At 42.7% G+C, this 22,184-nt stretch overlaps 2 protein-coding genes across 11 annotated transcripts in view; one reads left to right on the top strand and one right to left on the bottom strand.

Annotated features, from left to right (window-relative positions):
• SPICE1 (spindle and centriole associated protein 1) overlaps nt 1–22,184 on the top strand; it is a 176,532-nt gene that overhangs the window by 5,105 nt on the left and 149,243 nt on the right. For all 5 annotated transcript variants that reach the window (XM_082394674.1, XM_082394675.1, XM_082394676.1 and 2 more), the window contains exon 2: nt 6,679–6,794. In XM_082394674.1, the coding sequence (XP_082250800.1) occupies nt 6,764–6,794 (31 nt within the window). In that variant the 5' untranslated portion in view covers nt 6,679–6,763. The remainder of the gene's footprint in view (nt 1–6,678; nt 6,795–22,184) is intronic.
• Nucleotides 1–22,184, bottom strand: part of SIDT1 (SID1 transmembrane family member 1) — an 88,851-nt gene that overhangs the window by 2,473 nt on the left and 64,194 nt on the right. For 3 of the 6 annotated variants that reach the window (XM_082394677.1, XM_082394681.1, XM_082394682.1), the window contains 13 exons: nt 21,930–22,003; nt 20,465–20,531; nt 19,013–19,086; nt 17,913–18,036; nt 17,588–17,705; nt 15,133–15,269; nt 14,389–14,500; nt 11,495–11,509; nt 10,452–10,528; nt 7,738–7,784; nt 3,500–3,605; nt 3,305–3,415; nt 2,192–2,305 (listed from right to left, as the gene is read on the bottom strand). In XM_082394677.1, the coding sequence (XP_082250803.1) occupies nt 2,192–2,305; nt 3,305–3,415; nt 3,500–3,605; nt 7,738–7,784; nt 10,452–10,528; nt 11,495–11,509; nt 14,389–14,500; nt 15,133–15,269; nt 17,588–17,705; nt 17,913–18,036; nt 19,013–19,086; nt 20,465–20,531; nt 21,930–22,003 (1,176 nt within the window). Of the gene's footprint in view, nt 1–2,191; nt 2,702–3,304; nt 3,416–3,499; nt 3,606–7,737; nt 7,785–10,451; nt 12,299–14,388; nt 14,501–15,132; nt 15,270–17,587; nt 17,706–17,912; nt 18,037–19,012; nt 19,087–20,464; nt 20,532–21,929; nt 22,004–22,184 lie in introns of those variants that run through there. The other 3 variants (XM_082394679.1, XM_082394678.1, XM_082394680.1) reach the window with 3 other exon arrangements.

The raw sequence follows: 22,184 nt of genomic DNA, 5'->3' as shown, positions 1-22,184 counted from the left end.
ATCAGCGTGCATTTAAAAAAAGACCTATCAAAATTGGTGAATTTTTGTGTAGCCATTTAAATATTGAAGGTGGAAGAAAAAAAGCAACATTTTTGGCATATTATGCTTTATTATTTCAAGAAAGGTAAAAACAACTGAAACGCAAAAAAAAAAAAAAGATTTGTGCAGTGTATGGAGAAGGTGCTGTGACTGATCGAACATGTCAAAAGTGGTTTGTGAAATTTTGTGCTGGAGATTTCTCGCTGGACGATGCTCCACAGTTGGGTAGACCAATTGAAGTTGATAGCGATCAAATTGAGACATTAATTGAGAACAATCAACGTTATACCACACGGGAGATAGCCGGACATACTCAAAATACCTAAATCAAGCGTTGAAAATCATTTGCACCAGCTTGCTTATGTGAATCACTTTGATGTTTGGGTTTCACATTAAGTTAAGCGAAAAAAACCTTCTTGACTGTATCTCCGCATGTGATTCTCTACTTAAACATAATGAAAACGTTCTGATTTTGGGCTTCCCTGGTGGTGCGGTGGTTAAGAATCTGCCTACTAATGCAGGGGACACGGGTTCGATCCCTGGACTGGGAAGATCCCACATGCTGCAGAGCAACTAAGCCTGTGCACCACAACTACTGAGCCTGCGCTCTAGAACCCACGTGCCACAACTACTGAGCCTGCGCTCTAGAACCCACGTGCCACAACTACTGAAGCCTGTGCACCTAGAGTCCGTGCTCCGCGACAAGAGAAGCCACTGCAAAGAGAAGCCCGCGCACTGCAACAAAGAGTAGCCCCCGCTCGCCGCAGCTAGAGAAAGCCCGCGCACAGCAGCGAAGACCCAACACGGCCAAAAATAAAAACAAACATAAAAAGTTCCGTTTTTAAAACAAACTGTGATGGGCAGTGAAAAGTGGATACTGTACAACGATGTGGAATGGAAGAGATCGTGGGGCAAGCGAAATGAACCACCACCAACCACACCAAAAGCCGGTCTTCTTCCAAAGAAGGTGATGCTGTGTATATGGTGGGATTGGAAGGGAGTCCTCTATTATGAGCTCATTCCAGAAAACCAAACGATTAATTCCAACAAGTACTGCTCCCAATTAGACCAACTGAAAGCAGCACTCGACGAAAAGCATCCAGAATTAGTCAATAGAAAACGCATAATTTTCCATCAGGATAACGCAAGACCGCATGTTTCTTTGATGACCAGGCAAAAACTGTTACAGCTTGGCTGGGAAGTTCTGATTCATCAGCCGTATTCACCAGACATTGCACCTTCGGATTTCCATTTATTTTGGTCGTTACAAAATTCTCTTAATGAAAAAAAATTCAATTCCCTGCAAGACTCTAAAAGGCACATGGAACAGTTCTTTGCTCAAAAAGATAAAAAGTTTTGGGAAGATGGAATTATGAAGTTGCCTGAAAAGTGGCAGAAGGTAGTGGAACAAAAGGGTGAATATGTTGTTCAATAAAGTTCTTGGTGAAAATGAAAAAATGTCCTTTATTTTTACTTAAAAACTGAAGGCACTTTTTGGCCAACCCAATATTATTTGTTAAATGACCTGATGTACAGGCACCATGGGCTTTTATTTTGGAGAAGTCAAAATTAAGATGGAAGTATGCTGGGAGTTCTCATCCTGGGTTGTTATAATATGCATGGCTTCTGGAAAGGTGTTTGGGCAAAAAATGGAGGGACTACAGGAGAGATTTGGAAGAGACTGGTTAGAAGGCAAAAAGAGGCCTGGCTGCTATCCTGAGCCACTCCCCAAGAACTTGTGAAATGTTTGTAAGACATGCAGTGAGACTGGAAGAGGGGGAGGAATGTGAGTATAGCACAAGAAGGAATAACCTAGTGTGGCTGAGATTGTAGCCAATGCCAAAAGTGGTTCCCGGGGGAATTGGGCATGTGAGTTCTAATCAACAATTCAGTCCAAACATTGCACAACTGAAGGAAAATTATTTTATCACTCTGTGTCTTAAAGTATTGAAGCGTAAAAGGAGAATGAAAATAAAGATCTAACTGAAGGATACAGTGTAAAAAAAGAAATAAGATATTCTGTACATTGAATTATGAAGACTTGGAAAGGGAAATTAAAAATACAAAAGGGGATGTAAGAAAGAGGGGAAGAGAAAAAAAGGGGTACAGGATGTAAAGCGAGAAGAAATGAAAAAAGTTTTTATAAACTCACCAAGAATGAGAAAAACAGGGCAGTAGCAGAGAGGAAGTGCCAGATGTCATGGTCATCAAAGAAATCCAGCAGGATACACTCTCGATTCTTCTCTCGGGATTCGGCTGGTGTTCCCTGGAAGAAGGTGAGGCAGGATGTAGTGGGGGCATTCCCACAGTTCAACTCCTTAGAGGGCTGAGTATCCAGACACCTAAAAAGCCGCTACTAGATGCCTGGGTCAAAAAGTTAGCTTCCAAGAAAACATACGTCCACACAAAAACTTGACCACAGTTGTTCACAGCAGCAGCATTCATAAAAGCCAAGAAGCGGAAACAACCCAAATGTCCATAGACTGATGAACGGGTAGATAAAATGAGGTATATCCATACAACGGAATATTCAGCAATAAAAACATGAAGTACTGATACATCTACACATGGGTGGACCTAGGAACCATTATGAAGAGAAGCCAGACTCAAAGGCCACATGTTATGTGATTCCATTTATATGAAATGTCCAGAATAGGTAGATCTGTAGAGACAAAAGATAGGTTAGTGGTTGCCTAAGGCTAAGGGGTTAGGGAGAAATGGTGATTGACTGCCAACGGATGCAGGTTTTTTCCTGGGGTGATAAAAATGTTCTAAAGTTGCCTGTGGTGATTATGGTGATAGAGAGCTAAGACTTCTTCCCTGTTCTGTGCCTCAGATACACCACCAGTTTCCTAGGCCTCAGCTTTCCTATCTGTGAAATGGATTTATAAACACCTGCACCTGTGTATTTGTTTATGGATGGTGACTATGATAAGTGGAGAAGATACACTAAGCAAGGTTTCTGTACATATTAAACATCCACTGGGAACAGGATCATAATCATAATATGACACACAATGAAGATCACGTTTGCAGTGTCGATAGAGCTTCGTGTTTAAGAGGTGCCACCCTGATAATGATGACATGCCATTTATTGAGCAGTCATGTGTGGATATTTAAAACCATCCCCTTTAGAGAAAGCATTCATGTTAGAGAATATAAAAAAGATAAACAGCAACTAGCACATGAAGAGAGGGAGGTAGGAAGGTCAGAAAGGCAAGATGGAGAGAGAACGTCGTCCTGGAAAAGAAAACTGTCCTCTTACCTCCCAGCTGCTGAGATTCTGGAAGAAAAAATACAGGGCGGCGGCCCACACCACGGCGGTGGCGACGATGCAGAAGAGCGGGATCAGGAGGATCTTCTCGGAGCTGCGAAGCTGTGGGTGAGAAGCGATGCTGCCAGGCTGCACGCGTCACCCGAGGAGGGCCCGCAGTGCCCGGCTCCCAGCCGCCGCTCTTACCTTCATGATGATGTAAAAGGCCAGGTAGAGCAGCAGGTTACAGATGAAGATGCCCAGCATGTAGGAGGCAAAGTCCCTGGGTCGATAGACCAGTCCAAAGAGGGCACTGAGCACACAGAAGAATTATTTTGTAGCTATGAAGGTGGATTTGTAACATTATTGGCTTTTTCACTCCCACACCCCCATTTCTGGTGGGAGGGGAATTTAAAAATGTTGAACATATTATAAGTAACTTTCAATTCATTACATCTTCTTCAGAACATTCGTTTTTAATGATTGTAAGGTTCCTATCAGTGGATGTACCATAAGCAATCCTACCTCTCTAGTTGAAATGAAGAGTTTCTCTTTGTCCTTCAGTTGTTCACTATTATTAAAAACTGCAACAATAAATACCTTCAGACATATTGTGCTTTTTTTTTCTTTTTGCATTTAAGATGATTAGAATAGATTACTAGACATAGAATTATCTCAATAATTGGCTTGACACACATTACCAAATTTTTGCTAGCTGTCTACATTAATACTGAAGTTTATTTTGGTTGGCGATTGGGCTTAATTTTGCTCCAAATTTCTATTCCGTTCTAACAAAAGTCTTTATTATATAGCCGTTTCTTATCTCCTGGTTTTGAAAGCTTGTTTTTAATACAGACACACCATGCACATATATATATAGTTGGATTTCTGGCCTCTTCATCCTGATTCACTAATTTATAATTTCTAGTTTTGGAGCAGTGGCTCATCGCGTTATTGGTTAGGCTAGCTTGCACTATCCAATGTGGTAACCACATGTGGCTATTTAAATAAAAATTAATAAAAATTAAATAAAATTGAAAATTCATTTCCTCAGTCACACCACATTTCAAGTGCTCAGTAACCACAAGTGGCTAATAAACACATCATTCCAGAAAGTTCTATTGAATAATGCTGGGCTGTCACTATACACCTCTGCCCCTCCTTTCTCCGGTTAACCTTTCGCAGAGACCTTTGACAATTTTCTCTAAATAGGTAAATAATTTCAGAATAAAATCCTATTAACTTCATTCCATTTCTAATTCTAAATTTACACATTAACTTGAGAATTGATATCTTTACAATAGTTAATCTTCTCACCCAGGGCATGCCATCTTTCTTCATTTAGCTAAGTTTTCCTCTATGTCTCCTAATAAGGTAACTAAATTTTCTGCAGAAAGATTCCACACATCTCTCAAAGTTTATTCCTAAGTATTTCAAGTGTAAAGCTGTTATTAATGGACTGTTTTTGTTCATTTTTTTAAAATTTATTTTTTATTGAAGTATAGTTGATTTACAGTGTTGTGTTAATTTCTGCTGTACAGCAAAGTGACTCAGTTATACACATATATACATTCTTTTTAATATTCTTGTCCATTATGATTTGTCCCAGGGTATTGAATATAGTTCCCTGTGCTATACAGTAAGACCTTGTTGTTTATCCATTCTATATGTAATAGTTTGCATCTACTAACCCCAAACTCCCAGTCCATCCCTCCCCCGCCCCCCCTACACTTGGCAACCACAAGTCAGTTCTCTATGTCTGTGAGTCTGTTTCTGTTTCGTGAATAGGTCCATTTGTGCCATATTTTAGATTCCACATATAAGTGATATCATATGATATTTGTCTTCCTCTTTCTGACTTCACTTAGTATGATAATCTCTAGTTGCACCCATATATTGCTGCAAATGGCATTATTTCATTTTTTATGGCTGAGTAGTATTCCACTGTATATATGTACCACATCTTCTTTATTCATTCATCTGTCAGTAAACATTTAGATTGTTTCCATGTCTTGGCTATTGTGAGTAGTGCTTCTATGAACATAGGGGTGCATGTATCTTTTTGAATTATAGTCTTCTCTGGATATATGCCCAGGAGTGGGATTGCTGGATCATATGGTAATTCTATTTTTAGTTTTCTGAGGAACCTCCACACTGTTTTCCATAGTGGCTGCACCAACTTACATTCCCACCAACAGTGTAGGAGGGTTCACTTTTCTCCACACCCTCTCTAGCATTAGTTATTTGTAGACTTTTAAATTATGGCCATTCTGACCATTGTGAGGTAGTTTTGATTCTCATTTCTCTAATAATTAGTGATGCTGAGCATCTTTTCATGTGCCTATTGGCCATCAGTATGTCTTCTTTGGAGAAAAGTCTATTTAGGTCTTCTGCCCATTTTTTGATTGGGTTGTCTTTTTTGTTATTGAGTTGTATGAGCTGTTTATATATTTTGGAAATTAAGCCCTTTTGGGTCACATTGTTTGCAAATATTTTCTCCCATTCCATAGGTTGTCTTTTTGTTTATGGTTTCCTTTGCTGTACAAAAGCTTGTAAGTTTGATTAGGTCCCATTTGTTTATTTTTGTTTTTATTTCTATTGCCTTGGGAGACTGACCTAAGAAACTTTGGTATGATATATATCAGAGAATGTTTTGCCTATAATCTTTTCTAGGAGTTTTATGGTGTCATATCTTATGTTTAAGTCTTTAAGCCATTTTGAGTTTATGTTTGTGTATGGTGTGAGGGTGTGTTCTAACTTCACTGATTTACATTACACTGATTTAACTACACTGATTTATTTACATTTACATGTCCAGCTTTTCCAACACCACTTACTGAAGAGACTGTCTTTTTCCCATTGTATATTTTTGCCTCCTTTGTCAAAGATTGATTGACCGTAGGTGTGTGGGTTTATTTCTGGGCTCTCTATTCTGTTCCATTGATTCATATGTCTGTTTTTGTGCCAGTACCCCACTTTTTTGATTACTGTAACTTTGTAGTATTGTCTGAAGTCTGGGAGAGTTATGCCTCCTGCTTTGTTCTTTTTCCTCTAGATTGCTTTGGCAGTTCTGGGTATTTTATGGTTCCATATGAATTTTAGGATTATTTGTTCTAGTTCTGTGAAAAATGTCATGGGTAATTTGATAGGGATCACATTAAATCTGTAGATTGCTTTGGGTAGTATGGCCATTTTAACAACATTAATTCTTTCAATCCAAGAGCATGGGATATCTTTCCATTGATTGTTAAGTCTGATTGCAGACTTGGGTTTGATTTTAGTTCTACTAGAGGCAGGGACAAGCTAGGTGATTCTGACCCTGCAGACACTATCATCGGTTGTTCAGTATCGTATCTCCTATCAGCGCCCTCCATCCTGTCTTACAGAGTCGCCAGGACTGTGGGGTCTTCCCTAAAAGGGTGGCTGAGAGAGCATCGCAGGTGACCACGGCCAAGAATCACCCATCCTGACATGTCCCTGAGTAAAGGACAGTCCTTCACAGGTATGGACCTTCCCCAAGGTAAACCCTCGGGCAACAATATTGTGGGAAGTTTCTTCCAGAAGCATGTGGCCCCCAAATAAGATTCAAATTCTCATGACTTGATTCTGGCTTTCCCTGATGGTGTGCTACTTTCTTCGTATCTGGTATATTAAAGGGAGGAGGAGTAGGGAGTCACCTTTCTATCAAAGGTCACTGACCCAGAGGAGCACATCAGCTAAGAACCACTAATAAAAGCAGCTAAACATACTTATTTTTTGAGGGATCAATAAAATATCTCACTCATTCACATCTTTAAGTTAAGAATAAGTTGCAAAAAATAGATACATAAAATACAGCTAGCATAAATGTACTTCTGTTGCACTGTTCTACTTTGAGGTCATTAGAGGAAACAAGGCCAAGGTGATAATGAGGGAAAAGAAAAGGAAGAAAAATGATATAGGCAGAGTAGGAAGATTGAGACCTGGAGGGAAAGAAAGAAATGAGAAAGAGACACACACACACACACCTAGTAAGAGAAATGCCTACTGGGTAGCCTTTATGGAAAGTTCTAAAAAGAGTTTAAAACTGTTGCATTTTTGCAGCTGCTGGCATAATTAATCTCTCTTTATATATGTGTGTATATGTGTGTATATGCATATATATCTAATCTAATTTATCCACCTAGATATAGCAAATTTGATGTTTGTCTTGTTGAACAAGTGAGCTCAAGACATCAGTGTGTTGAACTCATTGCTTTAAGGGAGGCAACTATTGGTACACAAGAGCTTCCTAGTGCATTCTTTGCAGGAGGAAAAATAGCTTTCTTTCAAGTCACTAGAACAAGCACAGTCCTATGCTCTCCTTAATTTAAGACTTCTTTATAAAAATGTCAGCCAAGGAAAGCTAAACCACGGTGTTACAGATAAATTAATAAAGAGAAAAACGTTTTCCTAAGACTACTTACAAGGACCAGTTAACCAGATTCCCCATGATGAGCAATACCATTCTGTCCTGGAAAGGAGGAAAGAAAACATCAAATGAGGGGCCGCACATACTGTTTTTTAAAAAACTTACCATAGGGGAAGCATCAATTATGGGAAAACAATTGCCTTGGTGAAAACAATTTTTCTATAGTTTTAGGAGAGCTGTGCCTACGACTGGAAAGTCCTCTACGAGGACTAAATGGCAAAGCCTCTGACTGCAAACAGACGTGACCTCGTCCCTGTAAAAGAAAGCCTGGCGAATAAAGCAGAAGTCTTGCTGTTTCCCCCCAGTTTTTAAAGGAGCTGGGCACCTGGGCCCACCTCTTGGTGGGAAGGCTGGTGGTATGTGCTGATTACTCAATAGTTAAAAGAATTCTGCCACCAGTGTTCTGTAACCAAGGACTCTTTCCGTGGGTTGTGTTAACTGGTGGGCCCTAAGGCAGCTCTTGGGATGCACCTGGAATTAGTTTCATTACTCTGGCTCCAAGGAGGTCCTGCAGCTCCCAGGCTCCTGGTTTCTAAACACATGGCCTTAAGATCAAAGTTATTGGTAGGGGAGAAAATAGAGAGGTGATGTCCATCTCAAAGGACAATTACTCCAATAGAGATTTATTCACAATCCATTCCTGCTCCTTTGCCTACTACTTACAACTGTTAGGTGCTATCTAATTATACTTTAATTTGCATGGCCACTCATCTATTTAAAAGTAGTGATTCTCTTTGTGGGTGATCCATTATATTTGAAGGAAATATCTTCCTTTTAAGAAAACTAATTCACCTACTAGAAAGGCCAAAATCCAAAACACTAACAACACCAGTTGCTCGTGAGGATGTGGAACTCTCATTCATGGCTGGTGGGAACACAGAATGGTCCAGCCATTTCGGAAGACAGTTTGGCAGTTTCCTAGAAAACTAAACATACTTTTACCGTTTGATCCAGCATTTGTGCTCCTTGGTATTTACCCAAAGGAGCTGAAAACGTGCCTATACAAAAATCTGCCCACAAAATTTTATAGCAGCTTTATTCATAATTGCCAAAACTTGGAAGCAACCAAGATGTCCTTCAACAGGTGAATGGATAAATAAACTGTAGCACATCCAGACAGTGGAATATTAGTCAGGACTAAAAAGAAATGAGCTAGCAAGCCATGAAAAGACATGGAGGAAACATAAGTGCATATTATTTCAGCCAATCTGAAAAGGCCTCATACTATATTATTCCAACGATATGACGTTCTGGAAAAGCTAAGACTAAGGAGACACTAGAAAAGATCAGTGGCTGCCAGGGGTTGGGGGGGAGGGGCAGGGAAAGAATAGGTGGAGCACAGAGGATTTTTAGGGCAGGAAAACTACCTTCTTTGATACTATAATGATGAATATATGTCATCACAAACTTGTCAAGAAAACCATAGAATGTACAACACCAGGAGTGAATTGTAATGTAAAGTATAGACTTTGAGTGATTATGATGTGTTAACATAGGTTCACTGACTAACAAATGCACCTCTCTGGTGAGGGTGTTGATATGGGGAAGCTGTGTCTGTGTGGAGGAGGGGCATATGGGAAATCTCTGTATTTCCTTCTCAATTTTTCGGTGAACCTAAAAAAACTAAAAACTCTTAAAATGCTCTAAAAATAGTCTGTTAAAAAAAAAAGACAGCCTGCATCAATTAATGTAAAAAAAACCCAGAAACACTAATTTCCCCTTATGGTTCACAGCTGAGGCATTCTTATCTCTCCTAATACTCACAGGTGCTAATGGGCTTTTAAGTTCTCCCCTGAGTAAAACCCTCCAGCTTCAGTTCCCTCAAGTTTTAGTGCCTATAGCTCCTGCCCAAGCTCTACGGGGCTAAAACATTCCCATGTTCCTTTATGTAAAAATCCTTCTGATTATAAACTATCAGCAGGAATTCAGTGAATGCCTGTGTGCCAGGCGCAAATGGCATCACTAGTTCTGATCACAGCACGGGGTAAAGGTTGGGGCAGTGGCTCAGAGGAGGTGTGTAGCCTTCCCAAGGTCACTGGCCGGCAAGCCAAGGCAGCTGGGAGCAGGGCTGATCCCAGCTCAGTGTAGAAACTACACTGATCCCTCTGCTCAGGATAGAAATGTGTAACATATTGAAAACCATACGGTAGAATTTTTAAAAGTGTATTTCCGCCATCAAGCAATAACTACAATTTTGAAAAAGCATTCGTGCTCATTGTAAAAGTCAAAGAATGTATAAAAAGCAAACAAATGTATAATGTGGAAAGTTCCTAATGAAAGTGATTGGAGTGATCATATGTCCCTAGTTTGCTTGGGACAGTCCAGGTGTCATTATTAATAGTGCCCTCTCTTCACTTTCACAAGTGAAATAATCGTATGTCTTTGGATGCTTATTTATAGGGACACCCTATCTCGATCCTCCCTCCTCCAGCACTCATCACTTCAATAGTTTCATGTATGTATATACATACATATGTTCTTTATATACTAGCAATTTTTCATGTACAAAAAAGGAACCATCCCAGCGTGTCTTTTAAGAGTGAGAAGAGGAAGCAAGATGCCTCTTCCCTCACTAACTGGACTTCAGCCACGCTAGGCCATCTGGCCCTCTTGGTTTGGGGAGCCTTGTGTGACTACCCCGAGCCCGCCCCTCCTGCTGTCCTCCTGTTGTCTGGGAGAAGGCCAAGGCACGCAGGAACACACACGTACCATATAGAGAGGCCGGCTGCACTGCTGGATGCAGTCCGTGTAGAACACCATAGCGGCCCGTCGGAAAATTCCCAAATCTGCTGATGACACAATCGCATGGTGAGAAGGCTTGGTCAGAGATAATCCAAAACACTCCCCTTTGGCCCAAGCTTTTGCGGCCAGGATGATGTGGTCGTCACCTCATAAAAGCCATGCTTTGTACCTAATAGGTCAGCAATAAATGTTTGCTTTAAAAAACGCCACCCGCAGCTGCCTGGGCTTTCGTGGCAGGTGTGCGCTATCCATGCAGCATCCCGCAGAAAGGCAGGCAAGGTGGACACAAGGCACAAGCACTCGCAAACCATTTGGGGGGCTGGCCAACCCTCCTGTGGTCTCCTTCAGCTGAGTTTCCCTCTGTTGATAGTTTACTCTAGTGGTGTTTTCTTTACAGCAGAGATGTATGGGGCCTCTCAAAAGTCACCTTAAAACATCTGCTCTCTCTAGACCGTGGGAAATCTTAGCTTGTAAAAATTTGAATCTGTGTTTCTCAGTGTGGTTATAAGTCAGTAAGAATTGAACCAGGGGACAGTGGGATCTACTAAGCATGTTCAGAAAGCCTGTACGTGTGATGATTGTTACATGAGCAGGGCCAGGGCCCCAGGTGGGGCTGTCATTCTGTGAGCCATCCACACACAGATGTCATGGGCAAGGCTGGGGTCTTCCCGAAGCGAGCATTTCAGTAAGAGTGGACCCCAGCTCTGCTGTGCTGCTGCTCCTCTTCAAGGCTACCCCTGGGGTCAATTTAAGCAGCGTTCACTAGACTAGATACACTGGGGGTGGGGTGGGGGGGCGTGGGCGTGTCAATGCACCAGCCCAGAAGAGGCGCGTTGCGGGCTGGGTTGGGGTGCATACGTGCCTCTGAGCCTCTCTCCAAACCCCCTGCCCACCAAATCCTGCCCAACCTGGAAGAAGTGTTCAGAAAGCAGAGTTGGCAGGTCAGCCAGGCAGGTCGCTTTGTTAAGAAAACAATGTAGAAAACCCTGGGGAGAGTGGCTGAACGTTACCTGTGTCAGACACATCTGAATCAGTGGGAAGCAGAGAATTGAGGAGAGAAAAAAAAGATTTGTAAGAAGGTAGCCAAACAGGTAAACTACTGGTCGTTTTATTTTTCTCTCGAAACAGATGACTTTAGTTTTGTTTTCTGATTACAAAAGTAATGTTTTCTCGTAAAGAACACAGACTCCTTCTGCCTGTCTCAAACGTTCAGAAGTTCACTATTCTTCAAGGCGTGAATCCGACTTTCCTCTCTCCCTGTGAACTTTTGCGCACCACTTGCAACTTATAATCCATCCTCTGCCTGTGGTCCTTTTCAGGAAACAAGAGGCACGATGGTGATCTGGGCACGTAGCTCTGCAGTTTTCTGTCCTGCTTATGAAATGCTCTGCCTCATTGCTACTGCCTTTCCTCGCGTCCACATTTATTTTCCTGTGTGGCCCGAGGGCCCCAGAGAAAGGAGTCTGTGATTTGAGAAAGCAAAGGCAGCTTATGGAATGGGCAGAGAGCTTGGTGTTGCCTGAGGCACTGTCCACTAACCCGACTTCCTGCCTTTGGACTAAATGTAGATGCCATTGTCACAATGTTTTCCTTTTGACTTTGGTAAATCCGTAACCACTTGGGGGAGACTCCCTAGGTACAGACATTTTAAATATTGGGTTAAGTTGTGTAAAGGTTATCTTCCCTTTGCCCCTCCAGACTCACCTGCCATGTCTCTCTGTCCTCACCACGCCCGGGGAGGGTGAGTGTAGGGACCACTCAGTGGGTTCCCTCGCTCCCCTTGGATTTGGACAATGAGAAACGCCAGCAGGAGACTGGAGGGACAGAGGAAGGAGAGTGAGCCCAGAGTGCTATCTGCCTGGTGCCCTCCCTGTGAGGTTGCCTGTCTGTTAACCAAAGGTCACTGCTCCACGCTCATGGGGGAAGGTGACTTCCTCTCCATGATGCCCTCCTTCCATGTTTTGGTAACCACTTCCTCCATGCCCTTTTGGGCTTGCGGATAGTAAAAGCTTCTCTGCTACTAACCCCGGGTTACTGTGCTACCCCTTTCATTCTTCTCCACCCCACCCCTGTCCTATGAAGAGTCCCTCTGTGAATAAATCTTTTGTCTTTGTATGTGATAGCTTTTTCCTGTTGGGACCCTGACAAACTAGTACATGGTTATAATAGACTACATTAAATTTCTCCTTTTTTAAAAAGGTAAATTAATTCAGTATTGCAAAGTTGCATGGGGCAAAGGTGGCATAAACATATTAAAAGCTCCTCTATGTATTAATGGTCACTACCATTACATATATCTGTATTCAAGTTTATTTTTCCAACTTGCAAAGCCCAGAGAAACAGTGCCTAACTTATTTTCCTTTTGAGAGTTTAGTTTGTATGACTTCATTCACCTTTGAGTGTGGAGGATGGAGCATGAACGAGTGCTGTACCAAGTGTTCTACCCAACCAGCTATTGATGCTTCCACTGGGGGAGTTGGAGGTATATTGGCTGTGTTAACACCAAGAGTTAACCTACTGACCATGCCAAAAGGAAAAACTAAACTGCCAAAATGAGAGATTGTTTTATTTGGTCTTCTAGTCTTAAAGCCACTTGTTTATGTAGAATCGCTCTTAGATCTGGGCAACAGGGGTGCCATATTTTAAAGGCCCTCATTCCCCAGTGAGTGAGGAGTCTGCAGGGCAAGGGGACTGCTCCTTCTAGGCCACATTCTGAATTCCTGGACCCAAGAATTCCCTGTCCTGATGGCCTTGAGCCCGCTCTCGGAGCCTGCATAGGTCCTTTCCCTGGTTTGTCTTCCTGAGGGCAGATGGCACCACTAGAGTATGCACTTCTAGGGGCAAGGAATGGCCAATTGGATGTTAGACAAGGGTGTCCATGTGCATACCTGTGAGACCCCTTAAGATGCAGGACAGAGCCAGAGGTGAGAAGAAAAGAGGGGCAGGGGCTGGGGATCAGCTCTCCTGTACAGCTATGTTCTGGAGTACTCTTCCATGCACCTGAGAATTTTAAATTTGAACTTGTACCTTGTAGGTTGTAATGAAGGTATATTTATCAGCTTGTTGGTCTTCCTTCTTTCTTCTTTCCTTTCTTCCACATATTTAATACTTTTTTAGTCTGCTTTATAACTTAAACATTTTTATACATATGGTAAGTTGGCTCTTATTTACAGTCTTGCCTTGGGCTCTGCAAATATTAGGGATGGGCCTAGTTTATATATATATATTGGTTTTTCTTGAAATATACAAATGAATCTTTGAGTCTGACTTCCTGGACTTTAAAATGATGGGTGAAATTTAGATGCTCTAAAATGACTTGCACCTGCTCCAATGTATGCTGACTGACCAAGAGCAGATCAGAAGCTGACTTCCACAGAACACTTGGCGTTCTAATGTGATACGTTCATGCCGTCAGAGGGCGTTCAGCAGGTGTCCTGCCTCTAAGATTAGCAAGTTGGTCTCCAAAAACTCCAGCCCCAGAATTTGAAAATGATATAGACTTTATTCTTTTAACCATTTAGGATGGTTAGAGAAATGCTCCTTTTAAGCGCTATGAACTGAAAACCGTTCTCCTCGGTGGAACTCGCGGTGTGATGATCATACCGTTCTACAAACGCACTTCCAAAGTTTGGCGAATTGTAAAGCTTTTGGGACTTGGAGTTGGAAGGACGCCTCAGCTTTGAGCTAGCTTAGTGTCTCAGTTGAAAACAGAACTAGTGATAGTAGATTGTTGCTATCTTATACAGGAGAGGAAGCTCTTGGAGAGAATATATGCTATTAAACACACAGAATTCAGAGCAAACGTTCACGGTGACAAGTAACACCTCCGTTTAGGATAGGCAAGACAGTTCTTTCTCAGGGTGAGTTAATCAGCATGTTTAGTATAGAGTAACAGGTGACTCACCTATCTTGAAACGACCCATGTAGTAGATCTGGGTGCTGAGGGCCAGAGAAGCCAGAATATGGATTGCAGAGAAGATGACCCAGAACAACCACAGGTCATTTTTCCCAAACACCTAGGAGTAAAGATGGAAGTTACCTTCATCTGGGTTTTTTTTTTTCTTTCCCAGAGAACTCACTAAAATTGTTTCATCTCTCGTGTATGCATAAGGTGTCAAAAACCTAGCTGTGTGTGAACTTTGGGTTTTCCCCCTTCTCTGATCTCACAGGGATCTTACTGCACCCAGGGCAGGAAAAAGAATGGCTACCTGGCCAAATGAAAAAGAAAGAAATGGAAAAGGGAAGCAATGGGTGAGGCAGCTGAACAGCAGGTGAAGAGGCCGTAGGTCTAAAGCTGGGAGCTAATGCTCTTCAAATAACAGAAGACGACTGACACATGTGCACGCACATTTAGAAAGTGGTTTTTGTCCTTTCAAGTCAGTCTGTCTCCCATCAGCCCGTACATCTCTATTCCAGTCTCACCCGAGTCAGGTCCCAGCTTTGTATTAACACAGTCCAGGGGCAGTGTTCCAGGGGCCTGTTACATTATTAAAAATTCTAGCTCAGTAACTAAAATGCTATGAACGGACCAATGATGAGGGTGTGTCATGAGCCAAGGATTATGATTAATGAAACCTGTTCACCTGAGGTCCAAAAAACAAAATACAAAGCCTCCCAAGAGGGCTGCCAGCCGTGGGGAGGGACGCACCACTCCAAGGACGGTGAGCGTGATGACCAGGGCGAAGGAGATGTAAGCAGCGTAGGCACTGGCGTTGATGTCTGGGTGGCGGGTCTGATAGAGCTTCAGCATGCAGAGGCCGGCGATTATGTACATGAAGGAGGTGTCTGAGGAGAAGCCGAGACAATCGAGATCCAGTAGGTGGCAGACAGACCTCTCTTCAGCCTCAGAGAACCCCTCCCTTCAGGCCTTGGAGTATTTGCTGCCCTCAGACTGTGTGGTGACCTGCAACACGCCAGCCTCTCCAGGCACATTCTAGGTAAACCCTACACACTCCACCTCTCACCCCCCTCCAGGAGGGGCATTCCTAGCTCATAGGAGAGAAGTATCAGATGATATGATGAATAACTGCCTATCCCCACTCGCAGGGCTATGTGTGTATAAACGCTCCTGTCCAACAACAACAAAAGAATCCCTAACGGGAACAGGGCAGTGTGACAATACAGAGACTCCTACGTGGGTGCAGGAGGTCCTCCTCAGCATACTGAAACATAACCACATTGATTCCTGCTCATATACAAGGCTTTCTAGCCTAGGGATGGAAGACAGCTAGAAATTACATGTGGCTTAGCTGCATGGGGGTTAAGGAAATGCAAATTAAAACAGCAATGCAATGTCCCATGTTACTAAAAAATGTGGCAGAAGTGTAAATGTCTAATAATAACACGTTAGTGATGATAACGGGGGAAGTGGAAACTCTCACTCAGCCAGTGGGAGTAGGAATTAATATTCTGGGGAGAAAGTTGGCTGTTTTTGGTAAAATGGAAGATGCATCAACCAGGACCAGGTGACCCCCAAATTCTACTTCTAGGTATTCCAGGGAACCTCTCTCACACGTGTGCAAAGAGGCATATATGAGGCTAGTCATTGCAGCACTGTCTGTACTAGCAGAATAGTGGCAACATCTAAGTGTTGTTCAACAGAGGAATTGATAAATGTGGTATATTTTTATTACAGAATGACAGTCTTTAAAAATGAATGAACTGGATATCCTTGATTTAATACCAATAAATCTTGAAAACATTTTGTTGAATGAAAAAAGAAGGATGCCGAACAAAGTGTGATAAATTAATATTAATTTGTTACAAAGGAAGAAAAACTATAAAAACAAACTGGAAGGATAAATATAAAATTAATCACAGTTGTTGCTTCTGAGGAAGGGGAGAGTTGATAAGTTTAGAAAACAGTTCAAAATGGGACCTCAACTTTACACAATGTTTTCTTTCTTAAAGTAGATTTAAGGCAAATATTTAAAGTGTTGGCATTTGTTCCTTCTGAGTGGTGACTGATATTGTTCTCTATAGTTTTCCTCTATTAAAAATGTCTTCTAATTTAAAAAAATTAAAACGTGACAGAGAATTTCCGTGGTGTTCTGAGTTAACAGCCAGAGGCTAGAGCACAAACACAAAATAACTGTCTTTAAAAACCCCATCCTCGAGTGTGGAGGACATTGTTAATTGCCTTCTTCCAGCATCAGCTAGTCCCTTTCTCCATCCTAACAGCATCTCGATACCAACTCAAATATCTCAGCCCCATTTTCTATTCAGAAATGCACACCCTCCCAGACCACTTGCTTTAGGAAAGCTAACCGCACCCCTAGTTCCAGGGAAGGGTCTCATTGGTCTAAAGGTAACCTCACCTCCTTTGCCACCGTGACTGGTGCAGCAATGCTGGCCCGAGCTAACCCTCACACAGAGAAAGATTCTGGAGTAAGCTCAGGGCTGTGTAAGCTGTTGAGGCGTGAGGGGCTGTTATCTGGGGAGTTTGGGGAAAAGAAGTTTCCTGCTCTCAAATGAAGGCTCCTGGAAGCCAGCTCGCTGCTTTCTCTAGACATCATGGTGTGGAGACAGGAAGCCAAGACCTGCTGTAGCTATTTCTGCCACCACAAGGGAAGGCAGCCTGAGGAGATCACCAGTGTGCAGACTGGGTGCAACCAAGAGGATTACAGAGAAGCGGAGCCAGAGCCACCAGACAAACCACCCACAAGGCCATTCCACCTCTACGTTCGGCTGGTGCGCTGATGAGTGTACTTATTATTTAATCCAATTCGAATTGGGTTTTCTATTACTTTCAATCCAAAGCAGGCAAACTGTTAAATTAAGCCAAGCTACACTGAGGGAGATTTCTAGATGTCTGTTGGTGGATTCTACCTGACCTGATGCCTGACACTTAGCCCATTGCCCACCTGCAAATCTAGCCATGAGATCAGTACTCAGTGTTCACTCTTTTGTAGTCTATAAAAGGTGGTCAGAGAGAACAAAACGGTACAATGTGGGGAAACCATGCCCTGTGGTGAGGTGCCCTCAGATCACTTCACGTAAAATGTCATTTAATTCTTGCAAGCACGACCTTGGCATTTCTGAGAGGGTCCCAGGATAAGACTCCTATAACTCAAATCTGTGTAGCTGATGTAAATTCTAATTACCGAATTGGAAGTTGGAGTAATTAGGGCAGACATGGTAACAAGCACTGAGCACCCCTTCCGTCATCAGTGCGATGCCCATAGCATAGAAGAGACCGAAGTGTTTGGGGATCCCATACTCCTGAAAAAGCAGAAAGCTTGGTCAGTGGAAAGATACTCCTTAGTGACTCAGCCACAGAACCGGGACGCCCATGCTCTGGCCTCGTGTGGTCCATTACACATAATCCATTGTCACACCGTCTAGCCAGATGTCCCTCCTCTTTGCAGATCCCGTTTGGAACCATAACCCTTCCTAGCTCTCACCTCCCTCGTCCCACCCTCTCCTCACCATGGCAAAGATGTCCTTGGCTTCCAGGGCTCTTCGATGGAGAATGTCCCGGCGCAAGACTATTAGCAGGAAGAGGCAGCCCAGGAGCATGTGGCCCAGGTTACTGAGAATGTTGTTGAAGGCACTAAGGGGATGACAGACAGATCATGAGAGAGTCAAGGTATCAAAGAGCTTTAGAGACTGAATGAAGGCATGGATGAGCGAGTGAAATCAGCATTCAGCGTTTTCCACTGCTCACCTTTCCATGAGATTTCAGGACTGAGATCATCAGAAAGCATCTTTAACCTAACGCCACGTTAGGATGCTTAGCCTGTGATAATGTGTCCGTTTCCTCTCAGGGATGCCTGCTTAGCTTCCCTAACACCCACTCAGTCCTCCCTTGTGCTGATGGCACTGGCGGGGAATGAATCCTAGGAAAGAGTCGCTCCACAGATGGGCAGTTGGGCCAAGCGTTTCAGCTACACTGTGAGAGTGAATTCACATAGATGTATGGACCCACGTTATGTGTCCATACTCAGCTCTGTAACCATGAATTTCAGGATAAGTGTCAACTGGTCACAGCCAGCAGATTTATTTAAGGAAACTGAGACTAGTTCAGTTCTGGGTCAAGAAGCCAGGCTCGCAACTCCCAGGCAAATGCTCTCTCCACTTCGCCATGTTCTGGAGGCTGGAGCACGGCCTTGGAGGCAGCAGGCCCCGGTGTGAGTCTCAACATCACTAACAGCTGAGGGACCTTCCGCAAGTCCTTACCTTTCTAACTAAGCCTTAACATCTTCATCTAAAAACGGGGGTGAAAATAATCCTATCTATCTCATGAGGTTGTTTAACGGATTGGATGTACTAGTAGCTCATGCCCATGGATGAGGGTCATCACAGCAAGGGACCTGGTATTTGCAAACACACCTCTGCCTTCTCAGGACTGTTTCCTGAGGCCCCCATACAGGCATGGAGGAGGCATACCTGATCTCAACTTCTTGATTTCATTCCTCTTTACCCTTGATTGGGGTAGTTTTCCACAATTGTTTCTAGTATTTTTAAAAACTGAAATCGCCATATTACACAGAAAGGCATCTCTCATTGCCTCAGAGGACTGAGCTTACCTCAGGACACCCCAGGGGTGAGCACAGAGGAAGTTGTAGTAGCAGATGTCCTGGTTACCAGTGACATTGACTATCTGTAAAACCAAGAGTGAGAAGAGGAGATGCTGTTTTCCTCCACCCCCTGAGCCTGAAACCACAAAAAGTGGACAGTGCTCATGGCGATCAACTGCCAGTGATTTACAGCGTAACCAGCGCTCCTTCTCAGCAGGGGATGGGTCGTTCTCTTCAGCCTTTACACAGTATAGACACATTTCCTTTAAATGCTGCCATCTTGCTTCGAATTGAAATATTCTGTGTCCCTCATTATGTGGCCTGACGGCAGAATGCAACTGAGTATGTTTCCTTTGTTCTCATTACAAAAGGATTTTGAGAGGATGCTAACATTGGGACCTGCCTATTAGGACGGTCATGGTACATCCTATTTTCTAGATGAATCCTGGGAGGGTAAGGAGCTGTTCCGTCCTCTGTGTGGAAATGATAACCACAGGGCAGGTGGACATAAGGAGATGTGTGGTCAGTTTTCCATAGTTATCACTGTCACTATCATTAAGAACCTTCCTAGATCACAGCATAGCTGTATCTTCTGACAGAGCACCAAAGTATTCAGAGAATATTTAGATTATAAATGGTGGTGCTCAAACCTTATAAAGTCCTCGTCCTCATCACGTATTAAGTATGGAATTGGTGAAATATTATTAAACTCCTGGCTCTCAGACTTGGCTGTACCCTGGAATCACTGGGAGTTTCATCAGTACTGATGCCTGATTCCACTCTGATCTCACTGGTGTGGGGTACAGCTTGGACACTGGGATTTTTAAAAGTCCCCCAGATGATTTTAGTGCAAAGTTTGAGAACCATTGCATTAGAAACCTTTAACCTGGTGCTATTCTAAATGGGCTTTTTCATGTGTAATAGATCCCAGACGAGATCACTTAAGTGACCTGGACCCTAGGGTTCTGTGAAGGTGCAGTGGGGATTCTCAAGCTATTTTAATTATTGTTTTTGTTTGTTTTTTTATATTTTCTTTTAATATTTCATTAGTTTTGTGAAGCTGTTTTTACTTTTACAAAACATATTTACCCTCAGTGACAGGACACAGGCTAGATTAGACATCAGGTTTCTTTGTTTTGGTCTCGAACTTTACTCATCATCCCATGATGATCAGAAGTTCAGACTGGTAAAAAATAGACATAGTTGATAGATACCAAGACTAAATGAGTGCAAGGTAATAATTTCAGATTGGTAGTCAAAATAATACAAGAGGTCTGTGATAAAACAATTGGGAACTAGATTTAAAGGTCAAAGACGAACCAGTGGAGAAATCCAGTGGGAACCCAAATGGGGAATTAATTCTTGGACGGGGCTCAAGTTATACCTTTCTCTGTAAGTCGCAGCAAAGATCTTTCCCTGCAGTATGAAAGGTGGGATTTTGGAGTTCGGGGCAGCACTTACTGTCTGGTAGGTGATAACCAGCTGGATCACAGGCAGCGCATAAAACACAGCAATGGTGACGATGTTCCTACGCAGGCACAAAGAACCAGAAATGGTTATTTCCAAAATAACAATGCAAACTTTGCCCTTTTTTTTTTTTTAGAAGAATCTTTCCACCCCATAACTCCCTAGTTAACTCACAAAAGCGATTAGAAACTGATTATGTGGTTCCTGTTTCTCCAATCTTCCTCTCATACAATTACTTGTAAAACAGTGTAAATAATACTTGCTTCTGGTTTAACCAATTATTAATGAGGGCCTATCTATTTAGGATATTGTTAGATTAAAAGTGATCAGAGAGGGACTTCCCTGGTGGTGCAGTGGTTAAGAATCCGCCTGCCAGTGCAGGGGACACAGGTTTGATCCCTGGTCCAGGAAGATCCCACATGCTGCAGAGCAACGAAGCCCGTGTGCCACAACTACTGAGCCTGTGCTCTAGAGCTCGCGATCCACAACTGCTGAGCCCGCGTGCCACAACTACTGAAGCCCGTGCGCCTAGAGCCTGTGCTCTGCAACAAGAGAAGCCCACCACAGTGAGAAGCCTGCACACCGCAATGAAGAGTAGCCCCTGCTCGACGCAACTAGAGAAAGCCTGCGCACAGCAACAAAGACCCAACGCGACCAAAGATAAATAAATTTAAAAAATAAAAATAAAAATAAGTTGTGACTTAAAAAAAATTAAAAAAAAACAGTGATCCGAGAGTAGGTAATGGGTGATGGATCTCACGAAGGGATGTGGCTCTTTTAGATATCTCTTAGTTCCAAAATGATGGTCCTACTATGGAATTCCATGTGGTCCCCACTGGCCCTTGTTTTCCTCTAGTATCTGTATCCCAGTAAAAGGGTATCCTTCCAGAAAAAAGAATGGGAAGGGCTATCACAAGTGTCAGCTGGGGGTTTCTGAGAGGAAGGAGGGGACCCTGCCAGGCACCTCAGACTCTCTGCTTGGAGGGAGACTGCATCTTTGTCTGACCATCGCAGGTCTATTTATCATTGGCTGATGGTATCATCTTCACTCAGGGTGGCTTCCAGCTACTATGAGATGCTCTAGGCATCTCATCCCTCTAATCACTGGCCCTTCCAAGAGCAAGTCCTGGTGAGGAGAAGAGGGAAGGTGGTGACATTAATGTTATCGTTACTGTATTTTCCTAGGAAAGGATTTAGTGTCCCCCTATGGGATTCCACTACTGTTCTTATTTAATACTTTGTATTTATTTAATTTAGGGCTGGTTGCCTTTGGTAGTTCATTTTTGTCTTTCCTATCGAATGTGGCATGAATCCTTTAAACACCTATACCTGTGCCTCATTAAACACTGAAACCTGTGACTTGATTCACTTATATGAATCTCATAAGTGATTGTGGCTTTTACAAAGAAAACTTTAATTTTACTAAAGAGAACCATAGCCCTCCTGGTCATCTACTCACCAAAAATAAATGTTATATTTTTTGCTGACAATTCTTCGGTCCTTCCTGGACAGATCTGACAGGTAAAGGAACATCTGGGATGCCAAATAAAGAGAGAATGCAAAACTGTACTTGCATTTCTTGCATAAAATATAAAGGAGAGCTTTACACATATCAATTCAATCACTCACTAGGGATTAAAATTATTTAACAAGACTTTTCTTTTAATTTTGTTTTTCCCAGGATGCCTTTAAAAATCCTAGTATTTCCCTTGGC

The sequence above is a fragment of the Balaenoptera borealis genome, assembly GCF_965194805.1.
Source record: "Balaenoptera borealis genome assembly, chromosome: 5".
NCBI lineage: Eukaryota > Metazoa > Chordata > Mammalia > Artiodactyla > Balaenopteridae > Balaenoptera > Balaenoptera borealis.
The sequence above is the reverse complement of the archived record's forward strand: the minus strand, read 5'-3'. Positions and strand labels throughout refer to the sequence as shown.